Source organism: Callospermophilus lateralis, unplaced genomic scaffold, assembly GCF_048772815.1.
Source record: "Callospermophilus lateralis isolate mCalLat2 unplaced genomic scaffold, mCalLat2.hap1 Scaffold_122, whole genome shotgun sequence".
Taxonomy (NCBI): Eukaryota; Metazoa; Chordata; class Mammalia; order Rodentia; family Sciuridae; genus Callospermophilus; species Callospermophilus lateralis.
Window position 1 is genome coordinate 2,274,852 of NW_027512409.1, and position 20,271 is coordinate 2,295,122.

The 20,271-nt window shown below is 34.9% G+C and overlaps 1 protein-coding gene and 1 non-coding gene across 2 annotated transcripts in view; one reads left to right on the forward strand and one right to left on the reverse strand.

Moving 5' to 3' along the window:
- Positions 1-20,271, forward strand: part of LOC143640119 (transport and Golgi organization protein 1 homolog) — a 39,472-nt gene that overhangs the window by 12,139 nt on the left and 7,062 nt on the right. Inside the window, exons 5-18 of the mRNA XM_077108049.1 lie at positions 104-307; positions 2,556-2,704; positions 8,677-8,808; positions 11,049-11,070; positions 11,982-12,070; positions 12,311-12,388; positions 12,475-12,585; positions 13,827-13,898; positions 14,096-14,200; positions 14,843-14,965; positions 15,058-15,166; positions 16,202-16,257; positions 16,346-16,436; positions 16,608-16,746. Coding sequence (XP_076964164.1) covers positions 104-307; positions 2,556-2,704; positions 8,677-8,808; positions 11,049-11,070; positions 11,982-12,070; positions 12,311-12,388; positions 12,475-12,585; positions 13,827-13,898; positions 14,096-14,200; positions 14,843-14,965; positions 15,058-15,166; positions 16,202-16,257; positions 16,346-16,436; positions 16,608-16,746 — 1,480 coding nt within the window. The remainder of the gene's footprint in view (positions 1-103; positions 308-2,555; positions 2,705-8,676; positions 8,809-11,048; positions 11,071-11,981; positions 12,071-12,310; positions 12,389-12,474; positions 12,586-13,826; positions 13,899-14,095; positions 14,201-14,842; positions 14,966-15,057; positions 15,167-16,201; positions 16,258-16,345; positions 16,437-16,607; positions 16,747-20,271) is intronic.
- On the reverse strand, positions 5,722-5,828 carry LOC143640130 (U6 spliceosomal RNA). The gene has a single exon (XR_013154883.1). It is a non-coding gene; the product is annotated as a U6 spliceosomal RNA (small nuclear RNA).

A 20,271-nucleotide genomic window follows, 5' to 3' on the forward strand; every position in this document is an offset into this window, starting at 1 on the left:
GAGGTTTCTGGAGCTGTGTGCTGAGGGGGAGTGCTGATCATTGGGCTTAAGTGGGGGTAGATAGTGTCATACAGCTGGCTCAATGCATTCTTCTCCCCTGTAGAGATGCAGCCACCCCATGAAGATGATTTTCCTAAAGAGAACACAAATAATCTTAATAGAAATCTTCATGAAGAGCCTCGCCTCCTGAGTCATCATTTAAATATGAACCATCCTGAAGAGCCCAGCCTCTTGAGTCAAACTGTGACTGAGGACATGGGTATCTTAGAAGTGTCTCAGATCCCAAATACTGAGAAAGTAGACCCAGGTAAAGCTTGTCAATTTTTCTCTACAAAGTAGAGGCATTATCATAATGAAGGCTTTCAAGGATATTTGTTGCCAAAGGTACAAAATAGAGCAGAGAGTGATATAGGTACATGTGAGTTCAAAAAAAAAATCTCTTAAGTGAGAGAAAATAAAGAATAAAGATGACTAGAAATCAAAAATAGGCCAGAGACTGTAACTCACCTAAAAGCAAATGTTTAGCTATGACTAGCTTGTGTAAACCATTTACAACTAAAATATTATTCTTCAAAGGCCTTATGCTCTAAAACTAATTTTCAACCAGACCAACAGCACCAGAAACTCTGGGGGTGGGACCCACATTCTGTGTTTAGCAGGCCTTCCAGGAAAGTCTGGCCTGGTACAAGTTAGCTTGAGAATCACTGTTCATAGTCTCATAAATTCTGTGTTTTTTCCCTTTTCTTCTAAATGGAATGTAATATACCTCAAGTCCTGTTTTGACTTGCTTCCTGGACATGGTAATTAAACTTTTTCAAATGCAGTCAATGGTCCAGATCTTTATACTATATACTTACAGGAAACAGTACAGAACTGCAATCCATTTTAGACTGACACTTATGAATACTTCATCATAGTGCACAGTATCCAGTGGGAGATGAGAAACAATTTTTTTAAAAAATCCCCAATAATGGCATCAACAGCATTCTACTTTTGTGTTGCTCACTCTCATTTTATCAGTAAATTAGATGACTAATTGTTTTATTTTATCCATCCAGTATGGTGCTATGAAGCCATAATTACTGTATTTTGTGTTTTTAAAGGTTCTGGTCTGTAAGCATAGCTATAGCATCATCCTGCACCAGTGCAGGGCTTAGCAGCACTGATCCTGACCCCGCCCCCATCTGCACACACAGAGTGTAGGAGAACTCATAGCAGGGGGGATTCAGTTAATTTGAGAAGGAATAACATATCAGTTCTCCCATTTTCCAGAAGACATTGCATCCATATATGAACACTACTGACTTATGAACTGTGTTTAACTCCATAAGGTTCTGAAAATGAATAACACATCATTAAGATTTGTTATTTTCATGCTCCAAAACTTTCAAGATTAGGGAAAACTTGGTTTACAAAATTAAGCATGAATTATTTCCCTGGCCTTTTAGGTTCCACCACAAAATGATGTCAATCACCTTTATAGGTAAAATCTTCCCAAATGTCATTTAATGTGTCTCAGGTGCTGAGATGCTGAGCCAATGGGCAGACTTCACCAGCAGTCAAATTCATAGACCAATAGTGAATGGAGGGCCTGGGGTTTTAGCTCAGTGGTAGAGTGCTTGTCTAACATGTGAGGCACTGGGTTTGATTCTCAGCACTGCATACAAATAAATAAAATAAAGGTCCATCAAAAACTAAAAAAAAATTTTAAAAAGTAGGCAAAAGCTTAAAAAAATAGTGGTGAATGGAATCGGCGGACACAACATCTTTTTTTTTTTTTTTTTTTGGTATGTGGTGCTGAGGATCGAACCCTGGCCGCACGGCCAGACGAGCGCATTACCGCTTGAGCCACATCCCCAGCCCAACTGGTCCAACTTCTTAATAACTGCATGTTGGACTCCTAGCTGTTTAATCAAACATACTCCAGGCTCATGTAACTCATACTGAAATTCCACCCCTACAAGCTCTCAGGTCTAACTGGAATTCTACCTCATTCACAGAGCCTCAATGCAGGTCTGTACCCAATTCTCTTTAGTCTCTCTTGGTATTACTGTGTTCTTTTTAAATAGCTGTCATCTGTCCACTCAATAAATAGTTGTTGAGTATCTCTGCCAGGTGCCAGATGCTGTGTTAAGCCTTGGCTCATTCCACCTGTAAATCTGCAAACCAAGACTCCCTCTCTTTCAGCTTTCCTAAAATTTTTAACACAAAGTTTCACCAGCACTAAATCCATGTTTGTTGAATGTGACCCTGTCTATATATCTCTGGTTTTAAAAATTTTCCTTTAGTAAATATTGTTCTGGTAGCAGTTGTATGGCCATGGAAGTAGTGGAGAGTAGACTGGAGATTGTTCATTTTATAATTGAAGGGTCTGACAGCTCTAATTAGGATTTTGAAGTTTTTTTCTCTGTGTTAATTGTCTTTAGGAGAGCCACATATTCCAGGCACTGTGACTCATATATTTAGTGAAACACTCGATGAATATTGAAACTGAAGAGAGACAATTCTTATTCTATAGCATAAAATAAAATAGCCATTTCCCCTTTCAATTTTAGAACTACTTATAACAGAAGGTACTCCTGTTGATGATGCTGATACAGAAGAAAAACTAAAGGAGATAAAGGTGGAAGAGCCACCAGATGCCACCCTTTTGGACAACATGCTTTCCTTGTTATATTCATACTTGCTTTATTTCACTAAGATGGTAAGTTTGACATAGTTTCTTCAATTAGAATGTTGATTATTTATTAGTTTTTAAGTGGCTTCTGGTCATGAAGTGAAGAACTTAAAATGTCTTTATGAAAATGATTCCTGACCCTTTGAGTAGATAGCTCCTAAAACAAAAGCCATAGGGGTGTGACTTAATGGCTACTTAGTTTAGCATATGAGGAAGATTTGCTGTCTACCAAGGCTGGACATTTGTACCCCTGTAAAAACTTGGTTCTTCCCCTCAGAACCTTTCGTTCTTGAAACACAGTAAGATAATGGCAGAAAGAGAGGTATTTATTTGATGGTAGAACATTATTGTCCATAAATGCATTTATTATGGTTGGAAGGGTGATCAATAAGGTCAGAAAGTAGTTGAGATGTGTTTGAAGCACAGGCAAAGGGCAAACAGGAGTGTGACATGTGGTTTGTTGTTGATTAGACAGGCTGGGGTGGAGGATGGTGGGGGAAGCTGGCAGTCAGAAGAAATGTGTTCAGAGAAATGGAAACATGAAGAAAAGGATATTTGGGGAGGCCAGGAGAAGGTGAATAGTTGGTGTTGTATAAAGTGTGAAGTTGGAGGGGAATGGTCTGTTGGAGAGGCCAGCAAATCTTAAAGGAAGTCATGAGCCAAAGTAGCATTAGACCATTAATAGTGGGGATCCTTAGAAAGTTTTAAGAATGAAAGGAATTAGGTTAGATCTGTTTCTTAGAAAGAGTCACTTAAGGCTGACCTTTCTAAAGAAAATCATGATCCAAACAAGACATTTAATCTGCCTAGAAGCTTATCTAAGCATTTTAGGACTTACCTCCCCCTCATGGTATTTGTTGATGTTGGACTTTTAGAGTTTAATTATAGGAATGAGAAAGCTTTTAGAGCTTGGAGGTGAAGATGGTCCTAGGGCCATTGTGACAGTAATCCTTCTCAACTGAAATTGTTCCCTGTAGGTTGTGTTATTTCAAGACTTGTGTAAGAAAAGTGATGTTGTTGTTTTCCTTGTAAAATGTATAGATTTTGTAGCCAGGTAGATCTGGTTTCAAATCCCAAGGTTATCATTTAGAAGTTTGGGCAAATAACTAAACTTTTGAATATCAGATTCCCCATCTGAAAAATGTAGATAATGCTTACTCCAATCATAAGAATTAAATGATTTGACAAGGTAAAGTGTCTGGTGAGGTGTCTGGCTTTTTGTAGGGTTTTACCCCCACACACCCCCTAATTCTCATGTAGGCAGTCAGAGGTGGTATAAAGACAATGAATACCTGGGGAGGAAAGACCACCAGGGTGGAAAAGATGTGATGGGGAGAAATGAATCATTTTTCAGTTGGCTCCATGTTTGTTCATGGTGGTGGCAGCCACCTGGGTAAGGAGTATGTACAAGCCAGGCAGTTAGAATAATGATATTTCCAGTGATTAAAGCCCAGTCTTCCACAGTCATAATTTGATTATCAGAATGAATCAACATCACTTGGAAAGTTTACAGCCTCACGATATGGGAAGGATTTCTTTATTCATATTTTTAGGTATGCACAGAGCCCTCCTCTAGGTCTAGGTCGGGGTACACGAATGTGGTGCAGGTATGCTCAGTGATTTTGCAGTGATAGGTAAGATATTGACGTGAGTGGCAAAGAAGAGGCACAATGTTATGAGACTGATTTGAAAGGAGCCTTCAAAAAGGCATTTTGATGTCCCAGTATGTACAGGACATTGTGCGAGGACTAAAAGAGTCTAACAGGTGTAAGGCATGATTGTGATTTTTGAAAGTCTTAAGAAAAGGACTTAACAAATATATGCAAAAATTATGAACAAGTCAATGTAAAATCTTAAACAAGTAGTATGATATCTGATAGGACTGGAGAGTAATAGGCTCTGATGTGTTTGGGAGATGTGCACCAATCAGATTCATTGATCAATGGAATCTTAGTAGAATCTTAGTGTTAGAAGAAACCTTGGAAGGCTGTTAGTCTAGTTTCTCACTCATTGGTGTAATTTTCTTTACTGTGGCCCTGACGAGTAGTTATGAGGCCTCTACACCAGTATTTCCTAGCATGAGTCACTCTCTTACAAGGCTATATGTTCTTCTGTTGTCTAGTTCATCCTTGTATTGACTCCAAATTTTCCTCCACATGATTTCCTCTATAAAATTGAATTCTTTTCTACATAGAAATCCTTTAAATATTTGAAGTTATATCTTAATTTAAAAATTATTTTTAGTATTTTTATCATGGAAACCTTCAAATAAGAGCAGAGAGAATAGTAGGGAACTATAGGTAACCATAACATACTGTACATTTCAGAATACTAGAAGAAAAGATTGTGAAAGTTTTACCATAAATGATGTTTGAGGAGGTAGATACATTTAAACTGATTTAAACTTTACATAGTGTATACATGCATCAAAATGTCATGTTACCTACTTCAATAATTATAATGTTTATTTCTATGTACTAATTAAAAAATAAATGTAATTAGAAAAGCTTTAAAGAAAAGCATAGAGAATAGTATAATGAACCCACGGGCCATCACCCAACTTAACAGTAATTCCTTGATAGCCAATATCAGTGAGTTTTTTTTAATTTGTTCTAATTGGTTATACATGATAGCAGAATGCATTTCGATTCATTGTACATAAATGGAACAAAACTTTTCCTAGTTGTACACAACACGTGTAGTAGTCCTACATGTACCTCGGGTAATGAAGTTCATCTCATTCCACCATCTTTCCTATCCCTATGCCCTCTCGCCTGTCCTACCTCCCCTTTGCCCAATCAAAGTTCCTCCATTCTTTCCATGCCCCTTGCTACCCACCTCACCCCCATTATGGGTCAGCATCCACTTTCAGAGAGAACATACAGTTTTTGGTTTTTGGGATTGGCTTACTTCCCTTAGCCTGATATTCCCATTCACCCGCAGATGCCATAATTTTTTTCTCTTTTAATGCTATAAGTAACATTTCATTTTGTATATGTACCACAGTTTCTTTATCCATTCATCTGTTGAAGAGTTGTTTCCACAAAACTATGGAATGCTTCACAAATGTGGGTGTCATCCTTGCTCAGGAACCATGCTAATTTTTTCTGTATTGTCCCAATTTTAGTATATGTGCTGCCAAAGCAATCACACTCTGAGTTTTAACAAATGTAGATACCTATGTAAAAACTACCATAATCAAGATATAGAACAGTTTTTTCACTAGAAAAGGGGTTTCCTTGGGATCCTTCCCAGTGAGTTCCTTCACCACCTGTTCCAGGCAACCACTGATAACTTTTTTTTAAACTATAGATTCATTTTTCCTACAGTACTATTTCATATGTATGCCCCTGTAAGTGGACTCATATCTAGGAGTGCAATTGCCTCCTACGTCTAATGTATGTTTTTATCTTATGTGATACTGTCAAGCCATGCTAATAAATGACCACAATCATTTTATACTTCCACCAGCAATTTAGGAGACTTCCACTTGACTTCATCTTCACTAGCACTTGGGCCATTCTAGTGGGTATGTCTTTGTGAGTTTATTTCCTGATAATTAATGATATTGAGTGAACTTTTTTTTTTGAGATAGGGTCTCACTAACTTGCTTATTCTCTTGATAAGTTGCCAGCCTCAAACTTGGGATCCTCCTACCTCAACCTTCTGAGCTGCTGGGATTAGAGACATGTGCCATTATGCCAGGATCAAATACTTCTTCATGAGCTTGTTGACCATACTGTTTTTGTATGTCAACTCTCTCTGGCTAGCTGGAATCCAGACTTCTCCCAGCTCAGTGCCAACTGTGGGATTGGTTAGCTTATAGTTGTTCTTGGCCCTCGCAGGTACTGCTTAGAATGTAGCCCCAAACTCAAGACCACCTCCATGCAGATTTCTGGAACTCTCTTTCTTTGTGGCTCCCATCTTTCTGGTAGTTTTCTCTACATATTTTTGGCTGCTTAATCTCCTGGAACTCTGGTCTCTTTCTCCTCAGTGAGACTGTTAGGCCCCATTTGGGTTCCCCTTCCCAAACTGAGGTCTAGAGGGTGCCTCAAGGTAGAATGCTCACCTATTTGTTCTCCTTCTCTTAGGGGTGACAGTTGCATGTCCCTTGTGGCTTTCTATCTGAAAAATAGCTCTTTAAAAATATATTTTGACTGTGCATGGTGGCACATGCCTTAATATCCTAGTGGCTCAGGAAGCTGAGAGAGAATCATGAGTTCAAAGCCAGCCTTAGCAAAAGTGAGGTTCTAAGTAACTCAGTGAGACCCTGTCTCTAAATAAAATACAAAATGGGGCTGAGACTGGGGATGTGGCTCAGTGATCAAGTGCTCCTGAGTTCAATCCCTGGTACCAAAAATATATATATATATATATATTATATTATATATATATTATAATATATATATATTATATATATATAAATAAATATATATATATATATATATATATATATATATATATATATATATATATATATATATATATATTCCAACTTTCTGGTTGCTTTCAGTGGGAGAACAAGTCTCATATAAGTTAATTGATTTCTCCTTTTGTTGTAACTTTTTGCAATAATTGAAAAAAATATGTTTGTGGGACTTCTAGGATATATTGTAGTTTTGGTGAATAAATGACATCCCCCTGGTACAACAATTTAACCTGTTTTCTCTATTGCCTTTTTTTTTTTTTTTTTTTTTTTTTTTTTTTTGGTGGTGCTGGGATTGAACCTCGGGCTCCATGCATTCTAGGCAAGTGCAGAGCTAACAACCTCAGCTTCTCTCTGTTGCTTTATATTTCTTGGAAATTCATAGTCAGGTTTAGGTTCAATTCTTTTTCTAATGAAAACTTAATAGGAAATATTGCATTGACATATGCATATCCTCTCCTTTGATGTTGACTACTAGTCAACAGTGACGTTGGTGAGATTTGCTAATATATTATAGGTTGCAAAATAGCAATTGTCTGAGTTGCTGGATTTTTCTTTCTTCATTTAAAGGATGGGATGCCTACACAAATAAAAATTTAATTATTCTTTTTTTGGGGGGGGGATATTGGGAATTAAACTCAGGGGCATTTGGCTAGTGAGCCATATCTCCAGCCCTATTTTGTATTTTATTTATATACAGTATTTCACTGAGTTGCTTAGCAATTCCCTTTTGCTGAGGCTGACTTTGAACTTGCTATCCTCCCTCCTCAGCCTCCCTAGCTACTGGGATTACAAGTGTGTGCCACGGCACCTGGCTATGATTGATTATTCTTTACACAGTTATTTGGTTTGTATAGTTAAGGCAGGAGATAAATATTTGATTCCTTTTCTTTATTTAAACACTTTTCAGAATAGTAAGGTATTCTTCTAGCTTATCAAATGATACCCAAAGGGGCTTGAAATCTTTTTATTGTTTCATTGTTTTTATTTGTTGCCATAAAATTAATTAGTTCTTTCATATATTTAAGTTTTTGTCTTAAATAAATTTCTTAAATTATAAAAACCAGGTTATCTAAAAGAAAAGAATGATCCAGAGGGATTCTAGCCAGGTGTTAGACAATGTGATGATACAGGGCCTGTTACAAACTGGAAAATTTAAAGTATGCTCAATTTAAAGTATTTAGATTCAGGCTGGGGTTGTGGTTCAGTGGTAGAGCGCTTGCCTAGCATGCATGAGGCACAGGGTTAGGGTTAGGGTTAGGGTTAGGGTTAGATGGTTAGGGTTAGGGGTTCGATCCTTAGCACCATATAAAAACAAAATAATGTGTCCACCTGAAACTAAAGATACATAAATAAATTTTTTAAAAAAGTATTTAGATTCATTATACTTGAAAACACTGCAAGTGAACAAAAAATATGAGACTGTCAGTATCCTTTCTCTTGAAGAAACTATTGGAAAATATTGAGGAGGTGGATTTCTGACGAGGAGGTTGGTTTAGAATTGCCATGATTCTTTGTGACTGTTTTGTTATAAATTTAAGGTTTCCCATTTCTTCTAATTTGTCTGTTTCAGCTGTTTACTACATTGCCTGATGAGTATCAACCTGGGCCTGATTTTTATGGACTACCATGGGAGCCTGTAGTTTTCACTGTTTTCTTTGGATTGGTATCCTTTGTCATTTTCTTTTGGAGAACTGTTCTTGTTGTGAGTAAATTAACTTACTTATACCTTAGCACATAAGCACAAGGATTATCTTATATAGTCACTGCCCCCCGACTTTTTTTCCTTTTCAGTTGCTAAAACACAAATTAGTGGCTTAAGTCAAACTAACCTTATAAAATAATTTAGTGTGGGTGCAGTTGGTAGAACTGGTAATTCTTACAGCCATCCTGACCAGTAGTTTCATTCGTATCATAAGTCTTAAAAGTGGGATAAAAGATGGGATAGGTTAGATAAATATCCTTTATGTAGCATATATGTCTAGTAATCTATATTAAAGAAATAACTATGCTTTGAAGATTTTGGTAATGTTTTTCAGTGGAACAGTGTATTAGATTGAAGACTTAGCACAACATAATTAATTTAGGGGATATTGTATGTTCGCTTAATGGAATAGTAGGCAGATTTATCTATTTCAAAGCTTTGAGGTACAGAAAATGCTCACAATTAAATGTGAAGTGGAAAAAAAAGCAGAAACTAAGATTTAAATGTTGATGAACTGTATGTTAATATAAACACATATAAACAGGGGGAAATGCTACAAAGAAATACAGTAATATGAGAAAAAGGAGATAAGATAATTTTTCCAGTCTTTTATATATATTTTTCCCAGATTTTATGATTTGATCATATGTTCAGAAAATACCTTTTTATTTGGAAGTATAGATTATGTGTTGTCCAAAAATCCATTAAATGTTTTGTTCATTAAGTCTTTTTTTTCTGAGCAGAATTAGTCTATCTCTGTGTATGTGTGTACATATATGTATAAGGTATATATATAAGCTTATACATACATATGTTTGTACTGTAGGTCATTCTGTTTCATAGTTATTTAACATAATTGGAAGAAAATTATTTTAGGTAAATGGACTTTGCATATGAAAAGCCTAACAGTTAAAGAGGCCAAAAGCATTGGATACAAATCTTTTCAAATCTGAGTGTTCTTTTTCTGATTTCTTAATTATATCAGACATATCATTGTTAAGATAAGTTTCCTCTCCTTGTACAATTGAGTGTAAGATCTCTTAAAAAGCATTCCCTTCTTAAATAGAAGAATCGTTTGCCTGGATTCCTGTGAGGAATTTTCACAGTTCAATCTCATTGAACTTTTTCTCAGCTAAAAGGAAAAAGGAAATAGAAGGATAAAGAGAAGGGAAAAACATGAAAACACTTTATATTTCTCTCTTGTTTCTTTCATTTCAAGAAAGAAACAATACCTGTTTCTCTTTTCACTAGGTTATGTGGGATCTGGTTCCTAGCTGTTGCTCCTCAGTTTCAGCATTTGACTTTGGAGCTTTAGTCTCTTCCTTAGATGACCACTTTTATGCTACTTCCCATTTTCTTCTGTTGTCATTTTGAGTAAAAGGTTAGCAAGGCTATGACATTAAAGAAATGCCATTTCTTTCTGTGTTGGAGTTTTCTGAATGCAATTTCCTATTACGAAGATCCCATGGATGATCCATGGACACATCTGAGTATTCCATCACCATTTATAACATTTGAAAGGACAAGTATATGCTAAGTTACAAAGAAATTTAGTGATGTTTTTAAAAAAATTTCTGCTTAGGTTTTATTATCAGGCAGTTTATTGCTGTCTTTAGGAAATGATTGTTTTTGTCCTTTCCAGAATATGTTAATTGTCATTTCTCTTGTTGCTTGTGCATTTTCTTCCTAGCAGTCTTCCCTTTCAGATTTCTTGCTATATATTTAGTGGTTTGTAGAAACAAGATGATGTACCCTATTAGTTTCTAAATTCAGCCAATAGCCAAATTTAAATTGGAGTTCTAAGATGTTTTCTGGTGAGTGAAAGTGGCATATCTTAGTACAAAGATTATGCCTTTAATATTGTTTCCTCAAATTCCTTTTGAATAGTCATTGTTTCTAGACTTTATCCTGGTTATTTAGAATTCTCAAGTAAATGATTTTGAGTACACACACACACACACACACACACACACACACACACACATACACACACATCTTTACTGTGAAATAAGGTACATATCTTAGTGTTTTTATGTCAGAGCCTATTTATGAAATATAACTACCAATTAAATTTAAAATGCTTGTTAACCTTTACTTATTTTTAATCCTATAAATTTATTATTCTGAACCAGAATGTTATTAAATTCTCACTTGGTTATGATTCTGACTGTTGTTTTAGGAATGCTGTTTCTATTGAGCAGATGTTTGACATCAAATTTAATCTTTTTTCTCTCTTCTAGGTAAAAGATAGAGTATATCAAGGTAAATTTTTAGGTTTCTTAAACTTGTATTGTATTGGTGTTTGATGTGTGTTTTATGTATGTTAAAAGTAGATACAGTGACTTTTAATGTCTATTACTTTTTTTACCTCCTGAAAATTTTACTATTCCTAGGTTGCTAGCATGGATAACTGAGTAGATGATGATGGTTCCAACTCTGAGATAGGAGATAAAGAGGAGGAACAAATTGTGGATAGGGAGATGATAAGTTTTAATTTGGGGCAGATTAACTTTGAATATTGATGTAATGCAGATGTATTACATTTGAAGAGTATTTCTATGCTAATGATTTAATCATGCATTAAGTAATTGAATAGATAATTTAAAGAATGGTAATGTGAATCAGTATGCTTTCATTTCTGTTTTTCTTTGCAAAGAATTAAATGATTCCATTTTCTGAAAAGAAAGTGTTTTGAGAAGGGAGGAATATCAAGCTACAACACTTTACTGTATTTCCCATCTGTGAAATAAGCTTAAATTGAAATATCATTTTGGATGGGAAGGGTACCTGGGATTGAACTCTGGGGCACTCTACTGAGCCACATCCCAAACCCCCTATATTTAGAGACCAAGTCTCACTTAGTTGCTTAGTGTCTCGCTCTTGCTGAGGCTGGCTTTGAACTTGGGATCCTTCTAGCTCAGCCTCCTGAGCCACTGGGATTACAGGTGTGCACCACCGCGCCCAGCAAAATATCATTGTTCTTATATTTTTCTTAAATTTTAATAATTTTATACTCTAATTGCTAATAAGCATAGATTGCTTTTTAAAAGCATAATAGTTATGCTAAGAAGTATTTCCTCATAGTACCATATAACATGTCTTTGCTTTTAGTAGATTGAGTAATTGGATTTCATTTAGTGATTGTAATAATCTTGTGTATTTCCCCCTTTTAGTCACTGAACAGCAAATTGCCCAAAAGATAATCAATTTCATGAAAGAAGATGAAGAACTGTTACAGAAATTTTCAAAGTATGAAGAGAAGGTATAATTATTTTTTTGTTTCTTTCTCCCTTGGTTCTAGCTTGAATCATTTCTACCTGTTTTAATTTAAAAATCATATTTTAAAGTTTTTACTTCATTATTTCCTACAAATCATCCAAATTCTAAGCAGTCATATGTATTAAGTACTGCTTTCTTCTGGAAAGGGTCACTTGTCTGGAAGTAACTTGTATAGTAGCACTATAATTTGTGTATCTTAATTCTGAATGCTTTATTTACATAGATAAATGAATCAGAGAAACAGATCCAAGAAACCATGAAACAAAATATGATTCTTTCTGATGAAGCAACTGAATATAAGGTAAAAATCCCTTCTTTGGGGGGAATTACATTCTAAACTCAAAAGTAAATGTAATGAGTGAGTAATCTTGACACCTTTTTTCCCAGGATAAAATAAAGCTTCTTGAAAAAGCTAAAGAATTTCTGGATGAGAGAGCTAAAAGTCTTCATGTTATGTTAGAATCTGAAAGAGAACAGAATGCTAAGAATCACGACTTGGTAAGAGTTTTGCTGCTAAGTGTTGCTTTAATTTGGCTTTTGAAATATTTTGTAAAATTGGCTAAGTTGAACTTAGTCCAGCTGTTAACTAAAGTAAGATTAGGAGTCAAGGAAGTTGAACCCACATCTGTGCCCATTTTGTGGAACTTTTAAGTACTGATACAACAAATTATTTTTATGGGCCTAGGAAATATTTTTATTCTCAACCTTGGATAATTTTCATATTGCTTTGCTCTGCCCTTGGAAACATGCAGATCAACTAAAAAACTATTGTCCAATTGAACAGTATTGTTTACTTTTTACTTGAAAGAGTAATGAATTAATCAATTTTCTGTACTTAAAAAAAATTTTACTTACATATTTCATTTTCAATTTCTATAAGTTTCTGTAATTACATAAAAGTTGCAAAAGATAGTAGAGAGTGTGTTCTGAAATATCCTACCCCCAAGTAAGCTTGATCACCTAGCTGAGGTAGTATTTATCAGATTTCTTCACTGTAAAAATTCTTTCCAATCCTTTTCATATTATATTCTTTGGAAGTTACCATGCACAGCCCACAGTTAAAGTATGAAGAGTTACGAGCTCAGGATGCAGCTCATGGTAGAGTACTTGCCTAGCATGCATGAGGCCCAGGATTCAATCCCAGGCATTGCAAACAAAGATTGGGGAGTTATGTCCACTTCCTTAAGGAGCGAATATCTTTATAAATTTTTGGGAATTCTTCTGTATGTGAGATTAGTCTATTCTCCCTTAAATTTTATCATTTTTTACTTCAGATAAGAAAATTTTTAAAATGATCTTGGGAAATTTTTTTCTCTATCACTAGAAAAAAAATTACTAATTTGAACTGGTTTATTTGAAACAGTAATTAATTAATTTTCTATGCTTTAAAACATTTTATTATTGCATTATGATTTTCTATACTTTGACCTTTTTTTTCTGGTTATCTCATAAACAGTAAGGTTGTGGATGCCATGAAATATTTATGACTTCATTTTCCCTCATCTCTTTCAGTTCTTGATTTTTTGCTTAGTTCAAAGCTGGATCCCCTGCATTACTGAAATGTAATGGGATGGCTTGACAAATATTTTGTTGTGTTTATCTTTTTTAGTATATATATGTGTGTACACACACACACACCTACACACACACGCACACACGCACACACACACACACACACACATATCACTATTTCTACTGAAATCCTAATGCATATTTTGTGTTCTGTTTTCACCTGGCAGATAATTGAAAATAAGAAATCTATAGAGAAGCTTGAAGATGTCATTTCAGTGAATACTTCTGAATTTTCAGAGGTAAAGCTGCCAACTCTTGCTAATGGGATAGTTGGCATAATGGGATATTAATACTACATCTTAGTTTTGTTGCGGACCAAAAATTTGAAGTGTGCTAAAATGTGCAAAAAATGAGAACTATATGATGTCTGGTTTGGGAAAGTATAACTTTGTTTTTTCTTTGGAATTAATTCACTAACTCTAGTGTTTTGCATTAGCTTCAAATTGTCTTTAATGAAGCTAAGCTTCGTGAAGAGAAGGTGAAGTTGGAATGCTGTCAGCTTCAGAAAGAAAATACCATACTTAAGACGACGAAAGAGCAGGTAAAGAAAATTTGATGTCATACATAATGTAAACAAGAGAAGTGAATATCATTATCTTGTATCTTTCTTGGATCTGTTTCTGAGGTAAGGAATATTCATGTAGGACCTTTTCTAGATATGCAAAGTTTAAACATGCTCCCTAAATTGAGTGCATATATATGTTCTCCATCTGTTTTGGATTTTTGGATTATTGCTTTTCTTATCAAATGTCAATCAGTTATTAACTTGCATAGCCTCAAAGAAACTTTTTAAACCAGAAAATTAAGTATTTTATGATCCTCTTTTGAGTAGTTACTGATTCACTGGCCAAGGGAAGATTACATGATAAGGAGTCTAAATTTAGGAGACAGTCATATGTGCCCAGCCATTCCTGCTGGAGGTAAATTATTTGAATTGGCAGCAATTTTCTGGGGAATGCAATAAACAGGGTCAACTTCCTGAGAACTCTGATGTTCTTACTGCAGCTGTGAGAGTTGGGGCCACTCTGCCCTCTTCCTTAACCAAGGTCTCAACCACCTCAATTGAGGCAGGCCACCGAGGAGTATGGTTCTCTATTTCTTTGTCTAAGTCTTGTAGTCCTGATGTATCCAGTGCAGAAACCCCTCCCTAACCCACAGGAATTCATGTGTTTTGACTTTTCAGTTGCAGCAGGAAGTCAAAGACTGGTGTACATCACACGCTGAGCTCAGTGAACACATCAAATCATTTGAGAAGTCCCAGAAAGATTTACTTGTATTTCTTAATCACAAAGATGATACTATTAATGTAAGTTTATACTCCAAATACAATCTCATGATTTCTCCTGAAATCTTCTGAATTAAAATCGAGAGTCTTCCAACCTTTTGCTTCTTTTCTAGGCTTTGACCAATTATATAACACAGTTGAATCGGTTACAATGTGAATCTGAATCTGAGGATCAAAATAGAGAAGATGAGTCAGATGAATTAACCAACGGAGAGGTAGCAGGTAAGATCAGTCTCAGGGAGGTTGAATCCTTTTTTCACTTTCCTGTCTTTAATTAAATATTTATACAGATGCCACTTTTCAGCTGGCTGATTTTCTTCTTAAGCTTCAGGGTTGTAGACACATATCATTGGATCTATAGATATGTCTGTTGCATTGGCAGAGGTGGGTTGCTGGGGTATAATGTAGCAATAGGCATGTGAAGAACACTGACCTTTTCTATCCCATTGAAAACTAGTAAGTACACTGCAGCTACAATAGTCACATCCTGTACAATACTTAGAGTATTGAACATTGTACAGTAAGAGAAATTTATTTCTTATGCAGATGATAGTTGATTTTGATACTCATCATCTCTATGGCTCTGTGGTTTTAAGGTCCACAGTCAGTCTTAAGAGTCCAGAGGTAGTTGGAACCATAAACTAAGGCTGTGAGAACAGAGGCTAGAGACTATCAGAAAGCTAGAGAGAGGGAGTGTAACAGTGTTTACTGATAAGGAAAATATTTCCAGATGTTTTCTCCCAGGTTGGATATTGCTTACATAGCAAGTATTTCAAACCACACCTGGTAGTAGATTCAGGGAGAAAATAGAGGATTGAATCTTTCTAAATAAGACACTTACTTGCCCAGGTGAAGATAGATCTGAGAGAGAAGAATAGCTTTTATCTTACAAGAATAGCATAGATAACATTTTAGTTGTGCAAACTAGAAATTCACCTTTTTTTGTTTTGTTTTTAAGACAGACACAGTACTTTTATTTATTTTTATGCTGAGGATCAAACTCAGTGCCTCACACATGCTAGGTGAGCACTCTACCACTGAGCCACAACCCCAGCCTGAAATTCACCTCTCTCTCTCCTTTTTTTTTTTAATCTAAGCTTGCAATTCTCTTAAAAGTCATTAGTCTAATCAGTTTAGTTATTTAATTGATTTTTTTTCTTCTGGTGTTTGAACACAATCATTATTTAGTTTGGGGAAGTTAGGAGAATATAGAGTTAAAAGTAAGGAAAGAAAAAGCTAAAGTCTTTTGTTTTTTAGGTGATCGGAATGAGAAGATCAAAGATCAAATTAAGCAGATGATGGATGTCTCTCGGGTATAGTTCTTTGTAAGAGTCCCATAGTGCCTGTCAATTCTTCCTGTGCCTCACTTTTAAGAATACCTCTCTTTTCTGCAATTTTTAGACACAAACTACAATATCAGTAGTTGAAGAGGATCTAAAACTTTTACAACTTATGCTAAGAGCCTCGATGTCCACAAAATGTAATCTAGAAGGTGGGTTCTTTTTGAGAAGAAATTGCCATGTTGGAAAGACATAAAATTTTATTGGAAAGATAAAGAATGGCTTCTTGATTTCATGCTTCTTACTTTTCTTGGCACTACTTCCTCAAACAAGTTCTTAAGTCCTTGTACACATATAGAGATAAGCTGTTTTATCCTTTACAGACCAAATAAAGAAATTAGAAGGTGACTGCAATTCACTACAGTCTTCTAAAGTTGGACTGGAAGAGGAATGCAAAACTCTAAGGCAGAAAGTGGAGATTTTAAATGAACTCTACCAGAAAAATGAGATGGCACTACAAAAGTAAGATTTTCATTGTTTGTTATTGTTATCACTGTGTGAACTAATAGATAATTTTATGTTTTCTTAAGATTATTTACAATTTCTTCTAGTTGTAATAAGTAGAGTTTTGTCTTTTTTCCTTTGTGTTTTGTTTCCTATAAGTTGCATTTTTCTTTCCATTGTCAGTCTTAAGAGTCCTGAGGTAGTTGGAACCATAAACTAAGGCTGTGAGGACATCGTAATCAATTGTCAAATTCATATGAAGGCAGGAAGTGGTAAAATGGTATTAACAGTCACTGATGTGGAAATACCTCTCAAAGTTCTAGACCCTTTCTATTTATTTTAATTTAATTACCTTTCATTGTGATCAGTTATGTAATTCTAATGTTTTGAACTTGTATCTCTAACTCTGGACCTTTAAAAATACTGAGTGATTTGGAATGACATGTTTTAGTAGAATAAAAACTTCAAAAAGGGATAATATTTACTTATTGATGGTACAAGTTTTGGACTTGAATATCTCAGATGTTCACACAAAATTGAACTGTGGCAAGGACCTTAGGAGTTATGATTACAGAAGTACTTGTTTGTAGAATATATTTATATATTAATCTTCTTAGTGTGGAGCTAGTTATTTTTTGAAAGTTTATTTGAAGTTTTTTATCCACAAAAATACTTGGATTCTCTAAAAATAGGTTGTGTCAGATTTTATTTGTTTGCACCTGATTTTACTCTTCGGTATATATATATATATATATCTTGTAAAGCAAAGACAGACCTTCTTACAGACCTAACTATTTTTAGGTATTTGACTTCTGTTGCCTAATTAATGCATTAAATATTGAAACCTTTCCATTAACTTTTCTAAAATTCTGTGATCTCCAAGCGACCTTTTTAGAATCTCAAATTTTTGTTCAGGCCAGTTCTAAATTCCTGGCCTGTTTCAAAGAAACATTTCTCATTTTATCACTTTTTTTTTAAAAAAACACTTGTTTTCTCTGTCCCTACTAGTAATCTGAATGACCTAAATGGCAATTAATTTTTTTGTAATGCAGTTAAATTGTAGCACTATTTTTCCCAACTCCTCCAAAATTCATTCAGTCATCATCGGTGGTTTTTACTCTTTTTACTCATCCCCAGGTACTATGTTAGTTCATGCCTGTGTCATCTTTTCTGTTTCTAACCTAGATCATCTGTCTTCATTCTCCATTTTTTATATTTGTATATAACTTATTTCAAATTCTTAGTAGTTTTCTCTATAGCCGCTTGAGTGGACTTTCTAAAATATAAGTCTGTCCATGTCAATATGTGCGTGTGGTTTATGAAGAATTTGCTTTCTATTTGTTGACCTGTTCTTTTTTTCTTCCTTGTATCTTTTTAATAGTTTAAATATTTTTAATTATTTTCCTCATCCCCTGTATAAGCTTGATGTAATCATAAATTATAATGGAATTATAATTATATAATTATAATTTTATTCATCTTCTCATAATTTAAAGGCCATGCTATATATTCTGGATTTAATAAAAACCTGACATAGATTAATAGGTTTATTATTTTTTTTATGGGCTTTAAGTAGCTCCTGAATCAGATAACTGTTGTGGCATTGTATGTTAGTACTTCATATACTGTGAACTCCACAAGACATTCATTCAATTTATACACATATTTAAAGTTTCTGTAGTTCTGCATTCTACACTGTTGGTTTCTTATTTGAAATTATTTTCACTCTATTTGAACATTGTCCTTTATTGATTGATTTGATTAGTGTATCAAAGGTAGTACAAGGATAAACAGAGAATAGTATTTTATTCACTAAATATTGCTACCTTTATAATCTGTATTAGGTTGACATGAACTTCATGATTAGAGTTAAAACCAGTTTCCATTTTTAAAGGATCTTTCTTTTGGCTACTGAATTTTGACTGTTACTTAGTTTTAGCAATTTAAAAATAAATATCCAATTAATTACCATCTGTTTTAAATTTTTTCTTTAAGGAGTCCATTATCATTGTTGTTTGGTCTTATCCCTCTTCTAGTTTCTGTAGTCCTTTCTCTTTTTTTTTAATAGTTGTATTGGGAAGTGCCTAGGTGTAGTTTTCCCCACCCCACCCACTTTTCCTCTTGCAGTTATGTTGCTTGGGATGAATTTTCGAGTCTTTTTCTAGATGTTGATTTTGCCTCATTCTCTCTTCTGATTATAATAATGCATATTAGAATTTGATTTCCCCTGCCTCCTACATTCTGGATTTACTTCTTCTGGATATTTTCTTCTGACCTGTCTTAAAAGTGCTAGGATTTATTTTACTTCCCAAATCTGCTGCTAAAATCATTCATTGAGTTTAGGATTTTAAAAAATTCAGGGTTTAAAATATTATTTTAGTTGTAGATGGACACAATATATTATTTTTTATAGGATTTTTTTAAGAGAGAGAGAAAGAGAATTTTAATATTTATTTTTTAGTTTTTGGCAGACACAACATCTTTGTTTGCATGGGGTGCTGAGGATTGAACCCGGGCCGCATGCATGCCAGGCGAGCACGCTACCGCTTGAGCCACATCCCCAGCCCGACACAATATTTTATTTATTTTATGTGGTGTTGAGGACTGATCCCAGTGCCCCACACATGTGGGGCCTGTGCTTCACCACTGAGCCACAACCCCAGTCCTATTTCAGTACTACAGCTCAAACCCAGGACCTTGAGCCATGTGCTCTACTATTGAGCTACCTCCCCAGACTCCTTGCTCTTTCTCATAAGGGACTAGGGTCTTACTGCTTTCCAAGCTATCTTTAATCTCATAATTCTGCCTCTGCCTCCTGAGTATCTTCGACTGTAGGTAGGTCACCACACCCAACTATTTATTGGTTTTATAGTTTCTAATCCTTTGACAAAATTCATAATCTTTTTTTTTCCTCTTTTGTGGTGCTGGGGTTTGAACCCAGAGCCTTGTGCATGCAAGGCAGCACTCTACCAACTAAACTATATTCCCAGCCCTGAAATTCATATTCTTGACTTTACTTTTTTGACTATATAAAGCGCAGGGATTTTAAAACATGTGCGGATAACCCCATTAGCTGGTTTCCTTTTCTGTGGCATTTTTTCTCACAGAATTTTGTCTTATGGAGTGCCTGGTCAGTTTTGAATGGCCAACATTGTTGTGATAATTATAGATGAAATTTGAGGACTAAGACGAAGTTATCTTCTTATAGAAAAGTGTTGAGGTTACTTGAGTAAGTTTGTCACTTTAAACTTAGTCAGCAATTAAGATAATTCAAAAATGACTTGTCTTTTCAATGTTTCAGTATTGTTCCTTTTGGATTTTTTGCCTGTTCATCACTTAAGTGTGCAGTACTTTCTAATCTAAACTCAAAGACTAGGGCTTTTATTAAGGGTCCCTTTATTGGTAGCCTCTTTTTTCCTCTAAGCCCAGGAATTTAATGAAGGCTTGGTTCAGACTCATATCTTTGTGTTATCTTTAATAGGAGAAAAGTACCTTAAAGTGCCAGCCTTACTTGTAATTCTGAGTTTCCTTTTTCTAATGGAT